This window comes from Eutrigla gurnardus (genome assembly GCF_963514095.1).
Source record: "Eutrigla gurnardus genome assembly, chromosome: 7".
Lineage (NCBI taxonomy): Eukaryota > Metazoa > Chordata > Actinopteri > Perciformes > Triglidae > Eutrigla > Eutrigla gurnardus.
The window spans coordinates 29,905,857-29,930,149 of NC_139921.1; the positions used below are offsets into that span (position 1 = coordinate 29,905,857).

Sequence of the window (24,293 nt, forward strand, 5' to 3'; positions counted from 1 at the left end):
CATACAACACACATTTCAAGACCTTTATTATAAATACAAGCACTTTTCAAACCTTGAAAACACCACACTAAAAATTCAAGTGTTCAAGGATTTCCAGCACCGTACCAACCCTGAAACTAAAGTTATGTTGGTTTCAGTCACATTTGGGGTAATTACAACACAACATGTGTAACTTCAATGTTTGAGAGAGGCTGAACAGAGGAAGAGTTAGTTGTGTCCAGGGGTTGAAATTAAGCTGTTTTACTCGCCAAATGCGAGTAATTTTTGTATTTGTCGAGTAATTTATGAAGACCACTCGCCACTCTGGCGAGTAATCTAAAAAAATAAAAGCCCATCATATCTTTCTTGTGTAGAAGCTTTTAATGTGAAGCAGCAAAAACAGGAAGTTGTGTGTTTTGATCAGCAACTTAACACGTCTCCCGTCAGTTCTGGGATGGACGCCTCTCATTGGCGGTTAGGTGTAGGCATGAGGAGTGAGGAATCAGGGTAAGCCAATCAGAGGCAGAGTAAGGCGGGCTATCCCAGATGATCCCGCGAAAATCAACACCACTTCCCACACTTGTTCATTCATACTTTGTAGACCTTTTTACCGCAGCCTATAAACTATTTTTTCCCGATTTAGCTACTCCATTATGTGGAGATTTCTTGTGGGGGGGCAGCCCCCAAGAAAAAAAACGAGGACGGAGGAAGAATCGACCGCCAGCGTCTCAGCGCCCACCTCGTCTCAGTCAAAACCGGCGAAATATTATGTTCGGTGTGTTACAAATGAAATGAAAAATGTTTCTGTATATATACTGCTAATAAATATTGTGAAGAAAAGAGACTGCGATTACTATGATTGAAAATCAATTTAGACAGACATACGAAAAAGTAATTCTAACAAATGGCAATTTAATATTTTTGTCTGGTAAAAAATCTGTTTGTCTAGTAAAAATTTTCATCTACTCGCCAGTTGTCTGGTAAGCCAAAAAGTTAGTTTCAACCCCTGGTTGTGTCTCCTTCCCCTCCTCTTCCTCCTCCATCACTGAACACTATAAAGACTCCTAATCCTTCCTCCAGGTTTCCCGCCAGCCTCTTCACCTCCTCCTCTCCCCGTCTGCATTCCTTGTTCCTCCTCCTCCTCCTCCACTAAACATCTCCGTGGAAACACTTAGTATGCGGCGACTGTAACTCGTATGTAAATGAGATTACATAATATATATTTACGATATCGCCGTGCCGACCGTGCTACATGAAAGGTGGATTCATCCCGGCCATGTGATGTGTGTTTGTTGCTATGCCAACTCTGGTGGTAACCAGGGAGCTGGCTGGCGATTTTTTTTTCCTCCCTGCCCAGCTCTGATAAATGTTTATTACTTTGGAGAAAACTTTTTAAGCGTACAAATGCTCGAGTAACAGCAGCACAAAAGTCATTTAAAAAACACCTTTGGGGGTCTAACAGGCAGCGAGGGCAGGTAATGCTCCCAATATTCAGCTTTATATGAAACCTCTCTGTGGCTGAGCGGAGATGTTTTTTAAAAAATGTTTTATTCAGAGCCGTCTGGGAGCTACGTAGTACAACCTGAGGGCAGTTTGCCAGAAGTAGTTCAACAACAAAGAGTCATTGTTCTAACTTATATTTCACATTTCCGTCGTTTTCAAACCAGAGAGGCTACATTCACACCAAATCGGTGAGTGAAACATCAGACGCGGGGGAAAAATTGGCGACATTGTTCAGCCGTAGTTGTCCAAACACGCTGCACCAACATGAACTGAATGAGTCTCATTAGAAGGTGCTTCTTCTGCTTGTCTGGTCCTGTCCCGCATAAACAAGTACAACCCGCCAAAAGAAAAACAAACACCATAACCAGAATGTCATTCTCCTGATTCTGAGATGTGGAACGTCAAACTACAGCTGCAGCTTGTGACGGTAAGTACGTCACGGTCATCGTACACAACAAACACACACTGCTGCCAGAACCTGGAAGGCTTTTTCTATCTAATTAACACGTGCAGCACCGACTTGTTCGAGCATGTCCACGACTCTTAAACGTGACGTCTCTGGGATCGACTGTGCTGCAAGGTCACAGTTTGTTCCCCTCTAACAAACTGCATGAAGACAGAGGCTGGACAATGAAACTAAAAATCACACCTTCTGCAGGTGAACCCGACCTGCAGGGTGGCAGAGTTTACCTAAGGTCGGGTCATGAAATGACTCTGGGATCTTTGTCATGTTGAGATCTGAAGATCTGGATTTTTATTGTGGTCCAAGGTCCAAACCGGAGCAATGACTGTGCATCATTTATGAAATACATTAACGGAGGTAGGCGACTATCTGTCGAGCCGTCTGTTGTGAAAAATCCTACGCCGTGCGTCATCCTTTTTTATTTTTATTTTTTACACCAGGGATCCCCGTGAGGAAACTTGCGCCCTCCCGGTCTTTTCTATATAAAAAAAACAAAAACGAATGAGCCGACAGGATTTATGTAATCCACCGTGCTTTACCGAGACCCCGCTTGTCATTTTCATGGCTGAAGCCTGACCTGTGACAGTGACTAACCCGCGAAGAGGAGGAGGAGGAAGACATGTCAAACCGACAGCGTCATAGAATAATCTGATGATTAATTCTAAAAACACCTATATATATATATATATACATATATATATATATATACACACACACACACACACACACACACACACAAACACACCCACCACTCCACTGCTGCCGTGTACATATGTACCTCAAGGCGTGAGGAGGCAAACGCATAGAGATTATGGAAATGGAGAGAAGCGAAGCAGCTTCCTCCTTTAGAAAGACGAGCAGAGCGCTTCTGTGAACCCCGATTGCTCGTCCTTCTGTTGCTTTCTGGAGAACCGCTGTTTATGCTTCCTCGAGTCCTCAGCAACACACCTGCCATGACATCACACACCTGAGTCACAGCTACACACAGACAGGATCATGGCTGAAATAAACTGGACAGCTATGATGTTAAGATATGGAAAAATATTGAATTATGTGACTCTGTAAATAACTTCCAAACATCCCGAAAGCACAAATACAACTCAGCTTCTATACTACAAACTTCTACTACATTGGAGTACTACATTTATACGTCACGTTGCATTTGACTCACAAAATATAACAATTGAAATACAGCACGTTATTATTCATTAAGCTTGCCAGCATCGTATTAGAAGTGAAAGTTAAGTCAACATTTGAACGCAGCAGCTTCGCCGTCCAATATTAGTATAAGTAAAGTTTTGAGTGCAGTTAGGAGACACAGGGAGACAAACGGAGATTCCTTGCTTTATAGTTAGATAATAAATAATAATGCATCCCGAAAAGAAAAGGTTAACAAGGACAAGCAGGAGAACAGGTTTGTTTATGTCGAGTCTGTGGAGTGAAAACACAGAAAAAGAAGAATCCTCCCGCCAAAAATGAATAGAAAGCAAGAAAACGCAAAGTTATGTCTTTAAAGTATCCCAGTAATAAAAGATGTTCCATCTGCCTCTCTTTCTCATAAAGCAATTCCTGAATAATCACGCTGCAATAAACACACAGCGGGAGAACGGGAGGCTTCAAATCCAACAGAAGACACGTCTGGAGAGCATTTACAGAAAAAACAACAACAAAGAATCTTTCATCTTAATTTCCCAACAACAAAAACAATGCAGCCTAGAGGCAAGAAATAAAAATAAGTTTCTAATTGTAGGAACGATCTTCAAAATAATACATACATTCCTGACCTTGTTCTGTGGATGGCAGTGTGAAATATCCCACAAAAGCCCTGAGGGCCGCACAAACCGCCAGCCGCCCTCCCCGTCGGTTATAATAGCCGAGAGGTCGGTAGGTAGACGAGCACTACAACTAAAAGGCAGCGATTGTGCGATGAACCTGAAGGTTCCCACAATGCCTGATTTCATTTACCAATTTAAACATTCCAGTAAACTAGACGAGGTACGGGCTCGTAGGGCACGGTGGTCGTCTTGTGACCAGACGGGGAAGGTACCCTGATCCAGATCCTGGTCTCCTTCACGCGCCGAGGGCCAAGAAGAACAAGTCAGATTCTTTACATACCGGCTCCCGTTGTACGACGGCCTGCAGCTGGTTTAAAAAGATTCATTTTAGACCAGCTGGGCTGTTCGCATGGGACGAGCCGCAGAGATCGTGAGTGATAATTTGGGTTTCTGGTCTATTTACGATGCGTGCCACAATTTGTCCTCGTCGTTGGGTTGGGGAGTCAAGACACCAGAAACGACAAGAACCAGGATGTACAAGACAGGAAACCAACACAAGACACAAAAACTACAAAATAAGAGGGGTAAGTAAATGACAAAAACAAAGAACATGAACACAACAAGGTGTTGAAGCTTAAAAAAGGAATAGTTTCTTTCTGAGCAGACACCCAGCCACAGTATAGAGGTTAGACCTGATCAGACTAGAGAGTCTCTCCTCCAAGTCCTCCATGATTCTCAATCAGAGTCTCATGCAGATCAATATGAGCTATAGTTAGAAAGAAAGCTTTCATGCATGCTCTGCACAGACCAAACTGCACTGCCCGTCCATACAGAGGCCTCAAACATGACTTTTCTCCATAACATCATATAGAACATCTCTGCAGGAACAGAATACGGTGCAGAAGCAGCAGACGGGGGTGGGGGGTGCGTTTCTAATTCAGGACGGCCCGACTCTGTTGCAAGTAAGCAGCCTCCCGAAGCGAGCGTGCGGGGGGGGGTAAAAGCGAGAGATTCAATGGCAGCAGCAGCAGACTGGGATTGTACTGGGGAGGTGAGAAATGTGTGGAGCAGCGTGAACGTGTGAAAGGAGCCACGGGGGAGAAATACAGTACTACTGAACGTACATTATGTCTGTTTTAGTTTGTTGCTCATCATGTGAATACATGAGACACGATAATGTAGTACGCAGTGATGTTGCTCGGGATCAACCTGCTTCTCTGACGCATTAAAATCTGAGTAAATATGACCATGAGCGATTTGAAAATGCCGTCTAGATTGATATCATAGTAGAAAAGTGGAAAAATAGAGCCAGTAGTCCCTAATTACTGGTGTGAATGTTGTGAAGTGTGCAATTTAAATAAAACGTCTCAGGGATTTGTTTTGTTTTACTGCCCTGAGAGAACATAACACATTCAATTTGCAAAAGTGCAAATACAGTTTCTATATTAATGCCGACCAGGTAGATTTCCTGCTATGATCTTTAGAAAAAGGAGATGAGATATTCCGTCCAACTGATCAAACCGGCCTGGTGTTGTTTGTGTCCTTCTACAGAAATCAACAGGAAGTGTGTGTGTGTGTGTGTGTGTACATGTAAACACAGCGAGGGCTCAGGTCACCTCCTTCCTGTCCTGATTATAAGCCCCGCCTTGAGAAGGAACCAGGAAGCGGTTGTTGGTCTGGTTTCTGCGTGGCAGCATTCCTGCCGTGGACGGCAAACCAAAAAACGTGAAGGGGGTTGTCTCATTGTGTTTATTTCTACGCCCAAGTGCACATACCACACATCGCCCAACGACGGACGTATCAATACACTCCCATGCCGGGTAACACATTGGCACTCCTCAACTAGCAGGTCAGAGAAGGTCGCAATTAATAAAGCATCACAAAAGACTGCAGCATGAAATACAAATCTCAATCTAGTTCAAGGTAATAGGTTCCCAATGAGAGGGTCGGGAAAGAGGGTTTTCATCACGATTCAATTATATATAGATTCTTTTGGACAACAATACAATAGTAAAGTATGCATTGATGTCATATGTATATATATCAACTCAAAAAGTAGTTTAATTATGACAATTTTATTCCTGGGCTCATCCAGACACGTAAATGGTGAAAAACAAGCTCTTCTTATGAAAAAAAAAAAAAAAGAAATCAGCAGCAACGGCGAAGAAACCGGGAGATCATTTGTTTTGAAGGTTAATCAACTTCCCAGGACAAACACTTGTTTACACACTTTCACAGGAATGAAAGAAAGGCCTCACCTCCGACGCTGCATCTATTTATACATCCATGACTAGTCAATGATGCTAACCGCTAACCACGCTAACGCTGTCTGGACATTCAGAAAGAAGTCGCCTAATCTGATGACGTTTAAAAGATCATCGTCAGGGAATCAGAAGAGTGAAGAACATCAGACCCGTCTAGGCATCACACACACGATGGCATCTCAGTGCAGAGCAGAGCTCAGCAGACGGACACGCCCTCGCCGCGTGGCTCACATGTTAAAGAGGTGAGCTAACTCGCCGCAGGATGTTGACGGCGTGAGGAAAACATGGCAGGAAGACCGCTGTGTCCATGTGTTCGGAGTCACGTCAAGATCCCCCAGGTCTTTAAATACACCACGATGCTGGATTTCAGGGAAATGTGTGTAGAATTATGCAAAAAATAAGCAGAAAATTTGAGATGCAAATTTGTTTTTTGTTTTTTTTTTGCGACTGCAACCTTTATGTGGTACAAGTCCTTTTGACCGAATATATTTCATCATTATTAAGCAATAATGTAAAAATCTGAAGGCCTGTCAAAGTGTCCTCAGCTAATTGAGCTGTCATTTTAAAAGCTGATAGATAATCTCCCTATAAAAGGTGCTTTTTCTAAATATATATATTATTTTCCACCACACAACTTTTTTGTTCCCTGTGATCAACAGCAAGGACAAAAACTGTCATTGATGTATATAATACTCTGAAAAAAAATAACTGAATAAAATATCTGAAGGCCATTCTGACGGAGGCCTTGGAGCGCAGGTGCTGCTCACAGCGTCCCACCAGGTTCAGAAATTAGGACTAAATTAAAAACAGCCACCAGAAATTGTCTGTCTGAGGCAAAAGCAGAAAAAAAAAGAAAAAAAAAATGTGTCTGCTTTTTGTGTTAACATGAAAAGTGTCCGCACAGTCGGGTGTCTCGTCTCTGTTCGTCTTTTCTCTCCATGCTCTTATAAATGAATAATCTGTATATTAAATATTTAAAAAACATAAACACACAGCACAGCGAGCGCTGCTAAATGTACCGCTGTCTCAGTAAAAAGTATATATAATCACTTCCAAATGTTATAATCCCAGGAAACGTACTGCTTCAAACTGTATTTTTCTTGGCGTTTAGCCTTTAAAAAATAATATTTTCACAGCTCCCACTGCCTCACACACAAGGCAGACTCACAACAACTGTATTAACAGACGTTAGAAGCTTCATTCCAAAACCTCAATGGAAGCTTGAATGTAATACATGACATTAAAGTCCAGCTCTCTTTCGTTTGTTTGCCAGATGTTTTTCCAGCGCGGACCGTGAGGAGATATTCACTGAATTTGACAAATGGTGTATTGGATTCGAGTCACAGACCTTTATGATTACAGGATTTTAAGATGATTCTTACTTGAATTGATCAGGGTTCCTACCCCTATTCCAAAGTCAAATTCAAGTACATTTCAAGGTGCATTTCCATGCTTTTCCAGCACCTTCCAGCTGTGGTAAACTCCATATTTGTATCAATCCAATGGTCAGTATTCAGTCTACTTATGATGTCACTTGTTCATCACATTAAATGAGATGTTATTGTCCTCTAAACAACCAACATGATGTTTGGAGACAGCTTTTTACAGAAGGACCACAAATGAAAGGAAAACTAATTCCACTAACAGATCCACAGAAATATAATCACCAACTATTTTCATCATCTGTTCATCATCAAAAGTCATTTTTCATAAAGAAATGTCAGAAAATGCTGTTTTCAGTCCCTCAGATATGGAGATCTTCTTTTCTCTGTTATATCATAGATGTCATCACATACAACACACATTTCAAGACCTTTAGTCTAAATCCAAGCACTTTCCAAACCTTGAAAACACAACACTAATATTCAAGTGTTTTCAAGGATCCCGTATAAGAACCCTGATTTATTATAAAAGGTGATTATTTTGAGTGGAGATGATCAGTTAGTTAACGTCAGTGTTTGGCCGTTTTATCACCCCTTCATCCGGCCACACCATAAAGTTAGCACACACTCACACTCACACACACACACCCCTCCCTCCTTACCCTTGAGCAGTGGCAAGGGCGTGAGCTCGATGGGTTTGCCCTGAGAGCGGAACTGGGACGAACTCTGCGACCGCTTCTGCTTGGCCTTCCTGACAGACTTCCGTGAAAATCCGTCCACTTTGTCCACAGATGGAGATGTGGTGGCTGCCGAGGACATAGCCCTGCTGGGAGGAACACACAGGGGGGAGAGCGGTTAACACAATCACATTAGCCATGCGTTCAGAGAGGCTCGGAGCACTGAGGGCAGACTGATTAGCCACAGTAACGGATTCACAGAAGTGAATCTCCACTTCAACTGAAGTGGATTTCTCCACGTGTATGTCAGAAATCAGGCGCTAATCATGTAAAAACTAAACTAAACCTGCTCCTAAAGCACATTCAACTTTTAAGACTTATTTAGGATCCTCTGAATGTCCGGAGCCTCAAAGCGTTCAACGTTAAACATATCATGACTAAAGAGAACTGATAAGGGAGGCAATGAAATGATAAAAGTTTCATTATAAAAAGGTTACTTCATCACTTATTTTATATAACGAGATGGTTTCATGAATGTTTTTATTTCAAAATAACATTGTTTTCCTCATGATCAGATGTTATTTTACAATCATATAGAATGAATCCACATTGTCTTACATTTATTTCCTTATTTTACGATGGGAATGCATATTCCTTTTAATTACCATGCAGCTCCACAGCCACAAGCTTTTGCTTTTTGCAACAAAAAAACCCCCCCAAACAAACACAAAAACATCCTCACTGACTTTTTTTTGTTGCGTTACAGTACACAAAACACAGCACCACCTTGCTACCTTTCAACGCACCATCACACCAAAGAAACACCAGACTACCAACAACAATGGAGCCGGGAGGAAGCGGAGGAAACGTCCACTGCTGTGTGTTTGCTGCTGATTACATCTATAAAAATAAAAATCTTCTGACAGACAGACAACAGAACACAAGCCGCCACACTGCAGACAACTTTTCTGAATGAGAGCCTGAAGAATCAACGTCACCGAAGTTCACCGTTTGGTGCAACAGGCAGAACAAAGAAAACCTATTTCCCTTCATTTATTTTGAAAATGCTGGCGCGTGGTCAAACATACGCAGCGATAAACAACTCTACAACATGTAGTTATTACTCTGTCTTGGTGGGAGTCGGCAGTGGGAGGAGCCTGAACACTGTGAGGAGAAGGAGGAGCCATCCCGTCGACGTTTATCGACAAATTTGAGCGACGCCGTCGGAAATTTGCGTTTCCTCAGATGGTCCATTGAGCTTTAAAAAGGTGGCTAAACCAACTAGCATGCTACACACTGCCAAAAGTATAAATACATTTTTTATTTCAAAAATAATTTCTGTTCTACGTGTGCGAGTAATAAAAACAAAAAACAGCCGTTTGAGGTCACATGGCGTACCGAAAGGATGTCGCACTGAACCGAACGTCCTGTAGCGAACATCTCTGGTTTGAACACTACTGTAGCGCTACAAAGCATACTTAATATGATTAATTCTGTGTTCTCCACATGAATCAGGACAATAACCAACTCGGCCGGCGGGCATGAAGAAAAGACAAGAAATTAATTTGCTACGTAAGAAGACGTGAATGAGACGCTGCAAGCCGTCACTCTGCATCTCTAACACACACACACACACACACGTCATCCTGCCGCCTGAGGATGTGGACAGCACCAGCAGACAGTGAAAGCCTTTTTTTTCCTTTTTTTTTTTACGAGTGATCAAGAGACCGCACAGCTGCTCCGTCATCGTGTACAGTACACCACCGCTTTAAACGTGAACATCTGCGGTCAGAGAGACGGTGGCGAGGAAGACGAGGAAGATCCAAACGGACAACTGTGATTAAGGATGAACGCCGAAACCGTTTACACTGCAAATTCGTTCCCTGTTTTCAGGGAGAGTGACCGTGCAAGTCTCATAAGTGACTAAAATCATAATGAGACCCAGAATAAGAGAAAAACACGCTGCCTGCAGGAGGGTTTCCTGTTAATAACATGGAGCTGCAACAATTAGTTCATAGGAAAGTTAATTTCAGACATAATTTAAGGAAATAATTAATTATTTCTTATCTTTCCCCATGTATTTTCCTCCTCTTTACTACTTTTTCTTAACCTTTTCTTGTGTATGTATCACTATATTGTTTGTACGATGTCTATTTTGTTCTCTTGTTTTGTCACTGATAAATGAATAATAAAAAATAAATTTAAAAAGACAGAATTTAAGTAAATCGAACGTGTCAACACTGGGCTCTAGGAACTCTCAGGTAATCTTTGCTCATTTATCTCATATTTTTCCGGATCAACAATGAAAATAGTTATTGGTTGAAGATCTAAACGGGTCTCAAAAACAATCTAATCGTGCATTCCTTTCCTTTTCAGCTCAGGGGGATACTGGTACTAAAAAAATGACACCCTACAGACGCAGCTTCGCAAAATGACAAAACCAATTACACGTAGATGACAGGAGAGTCATCCGTCAGTGCCGCTCTCCGTCTTCTCTTTCATAACCACACAGCTGTTAACGATGCGTCTGAACAGGCGCCTTCTGTTGGCCGTCAGCAGGACGGGAGAATAACTCCAGCTCAACGCCGATCTGTCTTATTGGTGGCCGTTAACTCGCCAATAATCTACAAGTCCTGCTTTTGTGGTTAAAAAGATATGTAGTATGCCAAATATGTGAATGTCGACCTTTGACAAATGTCACACAAAGTGGGTCTCTAAGGCATCAACAGGCCTTGAAAACACAGAAAAAATAATGCAAATGGACACCTGTTCTTTACGAGCAGAGAAAGCAGGCCGGAGTCTGTGAAAATCACCTTCACGCTGAGATTATCTCTGACGTACGCGCTCTGCCACACAAGCAGGTTTTTATTCCTGGGAAAAGTTATTTCAGAAGTTGTGATGATGGGGAGCAGCAGCTGCCATCACATATAAATATACATATATATATATACATATATATATAAACAATTAATTAATTGCCGATGTCAGATGTCATGCATGTGCCTGAAGGTATATGAAGAATGGTTAATTGATTTAAACAGGACAATGATCAGCAGATTAGTCGCTATTAAACAGAATTGTTAATTGTAGAGTACGCTGCATGGATTGTAAAGCCCCTTTGTTCATTTGGGACAGCAGAAATAAAAATGTCTTTTAACTGAGCATGCAGTGGATGAAAAACTCCCCTCACGTTCACCAGTTAAAATCCCTGCTACAGCCAGTCAGCTTCATTCAGCTCTGATCAAACGGGAGTTTCAGGACGCGTCGGGTGGAGTTGTGCGTCTCCATCAGTGAGCGACTGCTCCCGCTTCCCCCGCCCGCTACATCATCACCAATGAATGAACCAACAATGAATATTTGAAGATGCTTTCCACGCCACTGCCGGAAAAACTACAATCATTCTTCCCTCCGAAAGAAAAACAAATCTTACATCTTACCTGTGCAAAGGGGCACTGGAATCCCCATGTACAACCATCAAGTCACTCCCTGTGTCTCTCTCTCTTTTTCTCTCTCTCCCTGAATAGCCGGCTAATGGCGAGAAAAAAAAACACTCCAGTGCCACCACAACACACGAGGGAGAGCAGGACTACGGCGGCTGGTCGGGCGTACGGCAACCAAGCACCAAAGCCGTTCCCCCTCCCATGCCTCTTACATAAGAGACCAGATGACATCCAAACGGGCTCAGGGAGGGTGGGATTAAAGAACAAGGAGGAAGGAGAGAGAGGGAGAGAGAGAGGAGGGGGCATGGCAAATAACAGAATAGGGAGGAAGAGGAGGGAGGGAGCTGCTGCTCGACAGGAAGTCAACAAATAGGCAAACGGCAGAGCAAAAGTGAGGGGACAAACCTGTACAGGAACACACGGGAGATTAAAAAAAAGGAGGCTGGCAGGAGGAAAAAAAAAAGATCAAGAAGCTCTCGCCCTGTGGTCCAAAGTTAAAAATGAAAAACCGCCTGAAAGAGCTGCAATAAACCAAACAAACTTACGGCATAAATGAGTTTGTTTCCTGCAAAACAGCATTCACTCCTGATTTCACAGAGAAGTTGGTGTAGAAAATGCAACCGTTAACTCCTCTGGGACGACATTTAAGCAACAGCAGGACATCTACGATAATATATAGATAATATATAGATAATATAAAGTCTTAAATCATGATGGATTTGTTCGTCTATTGAGGGACACCTTGAGGACTAAGCTCCTAAACCCTTTTAATGTCTTGTTTGGGTCCAATCAACAGTCCTTAACCCAAAATATATTACTTTTATTTGCTGTGGGGAGCTGTAAACAAACTATTCAGACATTTATAACGACTAAACCACGAAATGTTCCTAAAAATAATTTACAAAAAGTTAAAGACGTGCAACTTGCAAGGCCATGTCCATAATAAGGCCGTGTTCATAATAAGGCCGTGTTCATAATAAGCCGGACAGGTCTGACTCGACCGCTGACTGTTATTAAAGCACCAATAAAAAGAGTATTGCTCTACGCAGTCTTATTTTCTTGATTAAATAATTAACCGTTTGAGGTTTAAGTGCCGGAGCCAGTTTGAAACCCAAAAGATAGTCCCATCTGAACTCCAAGAAAAACAGAAAATGTTCTAATTTGAGCAGGATCGACTAATCCTCTCACTGTTTCAGCTCAGCAAACTGTCCAAACACACTTAAATATTTATCTGCAACGACAAAGCGGGAAAAACACAGAAAATGTCCTTAGAGCAACGTATTAAATTCAACTTCACATCACGAACTCAAAGAGTCAAAACCAAGCCGGGTTCATGTCCATCACAGCGGCAAATTATTTATGCAAAACAAAAGGAACCAGGTTGATTTTCCATATCAATGTCCTACAGTTGCTGATAAATGAACAAGTGGTCCCAGCTCTGACGATATCCGTACGAATACCGAGATGCAGCGCTTCAAATCCTTCCACTACTCACTTCTTCAGATGCAGAAAGCCTCCCGTTGCCATTGTTAACCGAACGCTGCAAATGCGACAGCACGTCTAAATCGGTATGATTCATTCACGGGATAATTACACCGTTCACACAGACGAGAACAAATGAACTCAGCAACTTTTCAAGCACACACACACATACACAGAGCTGATAAGAAAGAGGCAGTTACTACACTGCCGTCATCATAAACAGGGGACAGGAGACTTTGGATATTAAGCTCCGTCAGCAGCGCCCGTACCTGCCCTCGACGTCATGTGACTTTCAAAAACCTTGAAGACGAACCAGCGTGACAGTACCGAAAACCAGGAGGAAGCCCACACAAACACACACACATACACATACACACACATACACACACTGGCATTGCAAATACCATGACATGTAATGCATGAAGCCACACCTGGCCTTTGGCACGCTGCTGTCATTCACACATGACTGACGGGGCAGAAGCTTCGTACAAATAGAAAAGTAACTAAGTACTTTTACTCAAGTATCGTGTTTAAGTAGAATTTTGTATACACTTGAGTGTTTGCTTCATACTTCTACTCCACTGCATTATACTTTTTGATTGAGTTCACATACTTTGCAGGTTAGGTTTAATAATCTAAAAATATGTTCAACAAATAAAATACAACGTAACATTATAGGTTTAAATAAGATTACGCCCCATCTAGATCAGCTGTAACATTAAAGTGCCGTAAACATCTTTGTGCCAATAATTATAATCTTATGATAGGTTATTCTACAACGGGACATCCCGCACGATGAGTGTTTTTTGGTAATTGAAGTATAACTTTTGCACTTAAATGAAATTATTTTAAAGCAGGACTTTTACCTGTAACGTCGTATTTCTACACAATAGTATTACTTCACTGTTTCCATTTTCTGCTGCTTAAATACTTCCAAGTTACTTAGCAGATTGAAATTAATACTCCATAAATATATTCAACGACAAATAAACATTATAGCTGCAAAATTACAGTGACGTAAACATCAGCGCACCAATAACTGCAATCGTATGATAGATTTTTCTGTAACGGGGCATCCTGTGTGATTTTTTGGGGGGTTATTCAAGTATAATTTGATGCTAATCCGTTTGTACCAAGTAGTTCCACACAATAATATTACTATTTTTATTTGAGTGAAAACAGATCCGAGTACTTCTTCCACCACCTCATCTTTTATCTTTTTGAATGTCACTCATGAACGTGTTTTAGGTTGGGGTTTTTTTTTACCTCTCATCACACATGTCACTACAGCATCCCTCACTCATCACTGTGTTTCTGCCTCTCATCATCCATGTTCTTAGAGTGGCATTAGTGATGATCTCTCTCTCTCTCTCTCTCTCTCTCTGTCTCTGTCTCTCTCTCTCTCTCTAACACACACACACATACACACACTACATGACCATGTTGGCCTGTGCAAGAAAACATGACAGACTGGTGGCATATTAAGAGTTTGTCAGACACGTATATTAGTGCAAAGCCAGTCAAAGTTCATATTGGATTATCGCCACACATTTGACAGTTGGCTTCACTAGACAGGAAAGCTAAACTTGTCTCGGGCTAGATTCACAGGAGGGGGCTTTTTTTTTAACAAACCCATGGGGATTTCAAAACATCCTTTTTTATTATCATTATTATTTTGTATTATTATCATTTTTATTTCAAGCAAACCTGCCCCATTGAGTGAATGTTCCCTGACATCAGCTCTTGCACTGGAAAAAGATCAGCCCCACTAAGCCACCACCACCACCTAAACCAGATAACATAATAAGATTATATCCATTTACAGTGTCATTTGATATTACTTATTTATCGTTATTATCAGCCACAGCAGTAAAAATAAATAAGTTAAGAAAAGCTGCATTAGGTCAAAAGGGAAGAAAAGCCATGTAGGTGAGGGCTGGCTTGGTTAGCTTGGCCATGTTTGGGGCCTGGCAGCAAGCAAAGCAGCATAATATTCAAAACTTGACAGCCTAACAAACCCTCACTTACGTTAGCTGAGCTAGCTAGCTAGTTAGCTAACGGGCTAGCTTTTAAACCGTTACAAAAGCGTCTGATTTTAACGCCTCTAGCGGTTAGCTAGTTGTCTTCTTCGGAGCTCATGGAACACGTTAATGTCCCTAACGTTAAGACAACGTAGCCCCGTGCCAAAGCTGTGCGGTTTTATTTCAGAAAAAGAAAAGAAAAAAAAGCTAACGTCAATGCTACAAGCTACCGCGGGTTAGCTCAAGTTGGAACATGTTAGCGTGTTAGCCACCTAGCTTCCAGCTAGCTAGCGTCTTGCATTAAAAAAAAACACAAGATATTAAAACATTAGATCAAATCCCAAATAATAATTTAACATGTGTGCTAATAAAATATCGTTACCTGGGCGGACTCGGGCGATCACCCATCATCCCAGATGTAAATACAGAGGAGGGGGGTGGTAGGCGGGGGGCAGTAGTGCTAATGCTAACTGACAGACCGACTTGGGTTGGGGAAAACACACACCGTCCCGAGTCCCCGATCCCCCCTCCTCCCCCCGAAGCACCGACACCAAGCTGCCGCAGCCGACCGAGTTGGCTTGTTTAGCTTTTCTTCCGATGATCGTAGTACTTTACCTTGATCCTCTGTGGGGGGGTTCGCAACGGAGACGACGGCGGCGGCGGCGGCGGAGGAGTTTATCCTATGTTTTTGGAAATCTATCGGAGGGGGGGTAACCGTGAGGGCTGCGTCCAGCTCGGTGCTAAACAGCCTTTTTTCCTCCCCAAGCAGCGGCAAAACAGCAGGAAAATCTGGCCCTGAAACAGCCAAAACCCACGAGTACCTTCTTTTCTTTTTTTCTCTCTTCCTTCCAACGGAATAATCCTCAAACTCCCATTAATAACAAAATGCGGCTATATAAAAAAAAACGATCCGGTTAACGCAATTACATTCCCGGTACTTGCTTCGATCGCTTGTCCTTTTTTTAATCCCCCCCCCGAATTTTTTTTTCTTCTTTTTTTTCCTTTTTGGTGTTTTCCTTCAGCTCGTTTAAAGTGATTCGGGGCTGTTTCTTTTTTCACCCTATTGTCAACACACTGGCTGGGTTGAGAACCACGGCACACATAACAAGAGACGCACAGCAGCGTGCTGGACGGGGGGGGGTTAAACATCGACCTGCGGTGGTGATTGGCTGGCGGGGAGTGACGTCGGGTGCTGTGATTGGACGAGAGGCGCTGTCAATCACATGCCTAAAAAAAAAAAATCCGAATCCGTCCGTTAGGTGGAGGAGAAGGGACAAGGGAAGATATCTCTCCCCGGCCGCACACAGCGTGCAGGAATGAGGCTAAACCTGTCCGAGGCCCAGCCCTTCCTCCGCTCTACACGCTTTCTTTCCCCGCACTTTGACGGCACTTTGACCCAGCTCACATTGACCACACCGGCCCGGGGGGAACATCGGACTTCTGTTCGAGTCCCAGGAATATAAAAGAAAGGGGGGGGGGGATATGTGTGAGCAGGAAGAGTTACATAACTATACTATATAGGATAGGTCTACTATGAATATACGCTCGGGCACGTCCATGGGCGTGCACGTGTGTAAAAAAAAAGGGCGTAAAGGGGCTGCATGCAAATTCCTACATTTTTTCTCTTAATTGTTAAATAAAAAATATAAAATAAAATACTTCCTAATAACAATGATATAGCCGATGTTTTACACTCGAGAAGAAGTATACATAGTTGTGTTTAAAAAAAACGACTGGTAGAAGTACTCATTCAACCACTTTACTCAAGTAAAAAGTGGGAAAAAGTACAGTGCTTAAAGTAAAAAAGTATCCCTTTGAAGGATAAAATGTACTTAAAGTAAAACCTATAAAATAAAAAGTATCACTTTGAAGGATCAAATTTACTGAAAGTAAAAAAGTATCAAATATAATGTATCACCTTGAAGGACAAAATATAATAAAATATAAAGCAATAAGTATCACTTTGAAGGACAAAAATGTCATTAATAATTAGAACAAATAAAAGATTCCCTTCAAAAATGTTTTGAAAATACTACTATACACTGGTGGTAGAAGTAGACAACTAAGTAAAAATACTGTTTAAAATGTTACTTAGTAAAAGTGCATAAGTATTATCAGTAAATTGTAGTTTGTTATCATTTTATTAATTTTACCAAATAACTAGTGATCGTTATCGCAGAAACAAAAGTAGCATAAAACTAAAAAAAAATCAAGAAATCTACAAATGCAGCACTTAAGTTTAGTAAACTGAACGAATAATGCCAGCATAAATACTAAAAACACTGTTTTTAAGATTACACACCCTCATAATTGATGAGATAAACAAATATAAATATTTATTTATTTCGCATATTTAATCCACCAACTTTAATGGTCAGTTTCGATTGGTCTCCTGCTCCTGGAGGATAAAAAAGTAAAAGGTCCGATACGAAAGGTGTTCAAAAAGTAACATTTATTTTGCAGAATGAATACACAAGAAATAAATATCATATTTACTGCACATTTAATGGCACTGCTGCTGCTATATGTACCACTGCAAACTGTCAAATCATGAAGAAAACGAAAAAAAACTTTAAATACCTGAAAACATTCACCTTATTGGCACCAAACTGCCTACTTTTGTCTGCAAGTATGACATGTAAAATATGAATAATGTAATCATTATCCATCAGCATGTAAATGTTTACTTTCATTGGTGTACAAATAATAATAATGAATAATGAAGAGTGTGTAGAAATAATGTCTTGACTGTGATTATTTAAACATTTTAATTAAAAAATCTCAGCTGAAAATACCAGGGGGGTAAAAATATTATGTTACTGTATATTTTTAAAAAAAATCTGGACTTTCTACTCGTCATTTTCAAAACTGACTTTAGCTTTAATGCATGAGGGGAATAATGCATTATTCGTATTAATATGATTCAGGTAGCCTTGCAATAAAAACAGCCAGTAGGGATACTTTTTACTTTGAGTACATTTTAGTACTTTTTCACTTTTACTTGAGTAAAGTAGTGGAATCAGTACTTCTTTTTGAACACAAGTATGTGTACTTCTACTCAAGTGTAGTACATGTCTGTACTTTTGTCACCTTCTGACAGGAAGTGATGCAATCAAACTAAAGGTCGCAAAGAGAAAAACAAAATATTTTTTTCACAAATATTTACTCGTGTTTTTATTTATTCATTGTATTATTATTCATCTTCCGTTTCCTTTTATATCTAATTGCAGGTGAATGAGTTGCCTGTCTGTCATTGGCTGTCTCCGTCAGTCACGTGACCCCTCGCCGTCAGCAGCCTGCCTTTTAAGGTTAAGGTCTCGTTTCTGATGCAGGTCATGACCTTTGATGAGTGCGATCGTGGACTCGAACCTGCGAGTCTGCGTGGAGCAGCTGGAGGTGGAGACCAAACCTGGAGTTCCCGCGCCGCTCTACGCTTCCTTGGTTTCTCTCTGGTAGCCATGCTTTTTATGCGGCCTGGATTTGAGTCTCAAAGCTGATTCACTCTTCATGGACTCCCTCTTCCCTGTCGTGAGATCCTCCCCTCCTGGTTTCCATAGCAACAGCTGAGCATCCTCCCCGCCGGTGACCAGAGCCCCCGCCGCCGCGTCCCACAGGAAACAGCGCACCGTAGAGGCGTGGCCTCCCTCGAGGGTCCTCAGCAGACGGAGCCCCCCGGCGTCGCACTCCATCAGGTGGAGGTCCCCGCCGCTCTTCCCCCCGACCACCAGCAGCTTCTGGGCCTCCTCCAGCCACCGGCCCCCCACCAGGTAGTCCACGCCGCCGCCATCAGCCAGCACGCTCAGGCCGCGGGCGTCCGCCGCACTGAAGACGACGAGGGGCTCGTCCGTGTCCAGCTGACCCAGATCCCACAGGTGGAGCCCCTCGTCGTGACTGAGGCACAGCAGCTGGCCGTAGTCCGCTCCGGACCAGCAGACGGCGCCGGCGGACGAGTCGCTGTTGCAGGTGGCGAGCAGCGCATCCTCCTCGGCGCCCCGGCTCAGGTCGAAGACGTTGACGAGGCCGTCCGTGGAGCCGGACGCCAGGCGGTCCTTCTCCCGGGGGTGGAAGCGCACCTGCGTGATGTCATCGCTGTGCGACTCGGAGTACACGCCGAGGAGCCCGCCGCCCGGTTTCCTGACGTCCCAGAAGACCAGGAAGCTGTCCTCGTCGTTGACCTGCTCGGTGCCGGCGCACAGCAGCGCGTCACCGCAGCTCACGTCGAAGCTGCAGTAGCTGTGCGACGGGTCGCTTCTAAACACCTGGGCGGCCTCGGTGCCGGGGCGGCGGGCGTCCCAGTGCCGGACCGTCCCATCAGTGGAACCGGAGTAGAGGGAGTCGGGGGAGGCGTGGGAGAAAACCAGCCCACAGAGCGGCCCGCCGTGGCCCCGGTACTCGCCCACCTGGCTCAGGGTGTCCCTGTCGTGGAGGCGGATGGCGAAGTTGGAGCAGGACGCCGCCAGCAGGCCGGCCGTCGGCTGCAGGGCGACGTCCAGCACGTAGGTGGGCTCCTCCGGGCGAGACCGCCGGGCGATGCACAGACCTTTGAGCTTGTCTTCCAAACCCTCCATGACGGATCAAGAGACTCAACCACACTGAACAGGAAGCAGAAAATCATTTTTAGAAGCCAATAATTATAATTAGTCTAATGAATCTCCCAGAAAAACACCTTATTAAAAAATATTGCCTCTTCTATGGCAAGACTCAATTCAAAAGTCTCATCTTTTTAAACGTATCCTTGCTTGTCAGACATTATGTGCACCGCAGAACATCACTTTCAATACTTTAGGAATCACGAGACACCAATTTGCAATTCGGCACATTCAATACAATAATTATTAAAATAAGTTAATGTGTCATCCCCACTGTTGTATCAGATACATCCATTGTAATAACCTATGCCGAATTCGGCACAGCAGCATAGTTATTCGAAAAGCATGAAAGTCGTTTTCAGTGCGATGTTTATTTTTGTCATTTAACAAGAAAACACGAAAAATCTGCCAATTTTTAAATGAAGTCTGGCGCTGCTGATTTGACTGACAGAAATCGGGTCCACAAGCACCGTTAATCGTTACTGCGCTCGAGGGTCACGTGCTGGTGTTTAACGTGTTACGTGTTGTGATTTTCAACCTACCTTCTCAGCTAGAAAAGTCCACAAGTTACGGGAAAAACAACCGTTAACTTCTGCAGACTCGCTCCTTGGAGACGTCCGCCGCCATTTTGGACAAACATCGAAAACACACTTCAACGTTATTAATAATTAATTAAAGATACACTTTAACTAAGAACCTCGTTTTTAAAAAAACGTACGAGAATGTCGCTAGCTCAGCTATAAAACACGCATGGAGGAAAGACCCTGTGTTACAATATTTACAGCCGGGTGGGAACAATCCCTCAATAAAAAGGTTCCGCTTGTGTTGGAAAAAAAACATTCAGGTAACATTTATTAATAAAAGGAATCCAGAAATGTATGAAATAATGATTAAATATGAAACCGGACTATACATTTTTTAATTATTATTATTAAAGATTATTCTGCCCACTGTATCACATTCCAACATCCGCAGACCATATGAAAGAATAAATAAAATATATAATAATCAATATATATAATATTTATATATATAATATATTTAATTAATTTACACTGAGTGCAGAACAGCAACATTTCTTCACAGTAAAAGAATTTGTTCTAATAAACTATATACTATTCTACATTGATATACATCGGTCATCCAGCAGGTGGCAGCAGAGATGTTGGTTTGCAGTTTTCTGGGGACGAGGCCTTGAAGCTCTCCAGCTGACCCACATCTGAGGAGTCACTGAATAAAACTTCAAACTGAAGTTTCAGGTTTCGATCAGAAGATAAATGTGACTCAAACAAGTTGGTTTTGTTCCATTTTCTTGCTATTGTTGATGTTTGCACACTGACCTGGTTCAAACTTTATTCGTCTGTAGAGCGAATCAACATATTAGTAATATCACTTCACAGAGATTATATAGAAACAGAGAGAAGGTTAACCCAAGGTTATTTATTCTCTCCTTGTTGAAGGAATAACCTTTAAAAAAAAGAAAGCATCCCCAGAAGAAGAAGAAGAGCCTGAATTCAAATATTACTATATTATAAGTATAGTAGTAGTATACTTTAAGTAAAAATATAAAGTTCTAATATAATACTATGTATTGGTTAAGTAGATTTTTGTATTTTAGTTGTTTTTTTCAGTTAAATTCACACAATCAGACATATATATATATATATATATATATATATATATATATATATATATATATATATATATATACACACACATTTAACAACTTAATCTACATTAATGATGACGGGACACGACTGAACAACTGAAACCTTGTTTTTTAATGAAATCTCGGACATTGGAAGAGTTTCATTGCAAAAAAATATCTGTTTTTAAACAAAGACTCAAAAATTTAAACAATGAATCACGCGATTTTTGTTGAAATGTATATTTAAAAGATTCATGCAGACTGACGGACAAAAAAAACATTTCTCTCATGCAAACAGTCAGAGAAACGTTAATGTTACGTTCAAATGAAATGACATTCAGAGGTTCAACAACAACACATGAAGGCAGTGAATCAGGAGAAACTCAGATATTCTGGTTTCTTCCAACGAAGTGCAAACGCCACAGAAAAGAGGAAGAACGACGACGAAGAACGACGACGAGAACGACGACGAGAACGACGAAGGCACCGACGGGAAGAGAAGCTCAGTTTGGTCCAAGAGAGAAAAAAAATGTTTAATTGGAAAAATATTTAAAGAAAAAAAAAGGAGCTGCAACTTTGGGTTTAAAATAATAATAATTCATGATTTTACTAATAAACTTCCTGATATCGTTAGCCGAGAAGAAAATGTTTAGGTTCGTTACGATTTATAATCTGGGATAAATATTTACTGAATCTGGTGTTTTCTGATGCTCTTAACATACGTCGCCAACACACACACACACACACACACACACACACACACACACACACACACACACACACACACACACACACACACACACACACACACACACACACACTAGAACATGGGCGTCGTCGTGGGGAAGTTGGGTTTAATCTCATTTATCCATCTCACTTCCTGCGTCTGTAGAGGAAACTTCCTGTATTCGATCGATGACCTTTGACCTTTGATTTTAGCTGCGGGTGTGAATTCTGCTTTCCTGGTTGAGGTTTTTATTATTTATCATAAGAAAAGTGACTCCTGGAGATGACGGCTTGTTGTTTTTGTGACATTTGAGGCCGTTCGGACAAACGAAACTCCACCAGGATGAACGGACGACAATAACAACAAACAGGGACAAACTTCCTGTTCCAGAGGTTCAGAGAGGAAATCCACATTCAGTCAAAAACAACAACAAAACAAAACGACAAACCAGAAACGTGCGAGGAGACAGGAAGTGAAAGGAGGCGGCGGCGGAGAGACGCCTCTCCAGCTTCCTTCAAAGCGACCAATCAGGTGAAGCTGGTCCGTCTGTCTGACTAAAGGTTCAATCATTACCTTATTAGGAATAATTAATTAATAATTATTTCCTGTCAGCGGTGGAAGAATAAACTCAAAATATAAATTAACTTGGTGACTTAAAACTGGAGGAATCTTTGAAGTCATTTATGAAGGAAAAAAAAACAAATATTTATTTATTCAAGTTTCCCAAATGTGATGATTTCCTGCTTTTCTCTCGTTTTATATCATTTTACATTCTATATTTCAGAGTTTTAAACTTAAAAGTCTTCTTTGGAGACATTAACAGATTAATAATAATAATAATAATAATAATAGATAGCTGCAGCAGTGATTTAAATATGTAATATTGAAATATGTCCCTTAAATGCTTTAATCGAAGCAACATAGGCTACTTCTCTTAGAAAACTAAATCAGCTTTTTCAGACTTTACCTGCCAAATACGTGTTTTATTGGACCGATTAAACTGCATCCACCGAACAGACACAAACATTCATCAGGGAAACATTTTTCTGGAAATTCAGATTTAAAACAAAAAACTCACATTGTCCTGAAGTCTGAAACTTTAATTTCTATTTCGCTTCACACAAGTTCTTCAGGAAGAAAACAAACTCTGACCTCAGATCAGCATTCGGGACCAACTTCACCCGTTCTGCATGGCTCAGGGGGGGGGGACAGTGCATTCTGGGAAACAGTGCATTCATATTAGGACTGTACCGTACACAGCAACAACAACAAACAACAACAAACAATCCTGCTGAGTTCTTAAAATCTTGTTTTTCTCTGTTGGTCTTCGGTTCAGTTGTAGAGGCGACGGGTCACCACTAGAGGACAGCAGCGCCTGAACACACCAGCTGACCTCTTAAAAGAAAAAAGAAAAAGTGCCCTCGAGCAAGGCACTTAAGTGCCGGCTGCCGGAGGAGGAATGTGTGAATGAAACTCACTGATCTCGAGCTTCAGATTCTTCTTCATCCAACATTTGGACTCTATTTTTATTACGCTTCTATATAATGCACAAATAATCGGATTATTGTGGACGAGAAAGAAAGAAAGAAAGAAATTGGATAATAATTTCACCGTAATTTGAGACTTCCAGGGTAAACCAAGCTAACGGCTGAGGGACCTCCGACTCAAAAAACCCTGCAGTTCCTCAAAACGGCCACTAGAGGCTTCAAAAGTCCATGTTAAAATGTAGAAATAAACACGTTCACATAAGTCTGTGTATCACAAGTGGTCGTCGTCATGGTAACGCCACCTTTTGGTTTGTGGACTACGGGTTTGAAGCCTCCAGTTCAACACGTAGAAATATCAATATCGGCCTCCAACGTGAAGCATCACTTTTCAGGCCAGATCTCATGGACTTCAGAAACGGCTGTCAGGGGTCACGTGTTGAGATTTTCTTGTCGTATTTGATTATAATAAAATGTGAATTCTGACTGATGTCGAGGGTTCATCGGAACTAAATACATGGGAAGGGTTACATCTTTACCATGACTCAGCAGTTTGTGTGGGAGGACGACGGGAGGAGACAAAGTCCACGTGGAGGCCGAGGCGTCTGTTTCCCTTTGTTAACCCTCGCTGCACAGTCTCTTTATGAATTATTATTATTATTATTATTATTATTGACTGAAACACTAACGGAGCTGCTGTTGGACCAGAAAAACAAATACAAATTAAATATTGCCTTGATTTACGAAGCTGAACAGTTTTCCTCTCACTGCTGCAATCAGAGGGAAGAATGGATGAATTCAGTCTGGACTTCCTGGTTGCTATGGCGATACTAGCGTATGCTGATTTGACCAGCTGGAC

General features: G+C 41.8%; 2 protein-coding genes across 6 annotated transcripts in view; both read right to left on the bottom strand.

Annotated features, from left to right (window-relative positions):
- The window catches only part of ppp2r5eb (protein phosphatase 2, regulatory subunit B', epsilon isoform b), a 39,849-nt gene extending 23,777 nt beyond the window's left edge, over window positions 1-16,072 (bottom strand). The window contains exons 1-2 of one of the 5 annotated variants that reach the window (XM_084013659.1): window positions 15,602-16,072; window positions 8,029-8,189 (exon numbers count right to left, since the gene is read on the bottom strand). In XM_084013659.1, coding sequence (XP_083869785.1) covers window positions 8,029-8,185 — 157 coding nt within the window. In that variant the 5' untranslated portion in view covers window positions 8,186-8,189; window positions 15,602-16,072. Of the gene's footprint in view, window positions 1-8,028; window positions 8,193-15,368; window positions 15,526-15,601 lie in introns of those variants that run through there. The other 4 variants (XM_084013658.1, XM_084013656.1, XM_084013657.1 and 1 more) reach the window with 4 other exon arrangements.
- Window positions 16,073-17,423: 1,351 nt separating this feature from the next.
- On the bottom strand, window positions 17,424-20,332 carry wdr89 (WD repeat domain 89). Its single transcript, XM_084013661.1, has 2 exons — window positions 20,118-20,332; window positions 17,424-19,578 (listed from the first exon to the last, which is right to left on the bottom strand). Exon 2 carries the CDS (start codon window positions 19,552-19,554, stop codon window positions 18,415-18,417), a length of 1,140 nt encoding a protein of 379 aa, XP_083869787.1. The 5' UTR covers window positions 19,555-19,578; window positions 20,118-20,332; the 3' UTR covers window positions 17,424-18,414.
- Between the last annotated feature and the right edge of the window lie 3,961 nt (window positions 20,333-24,293).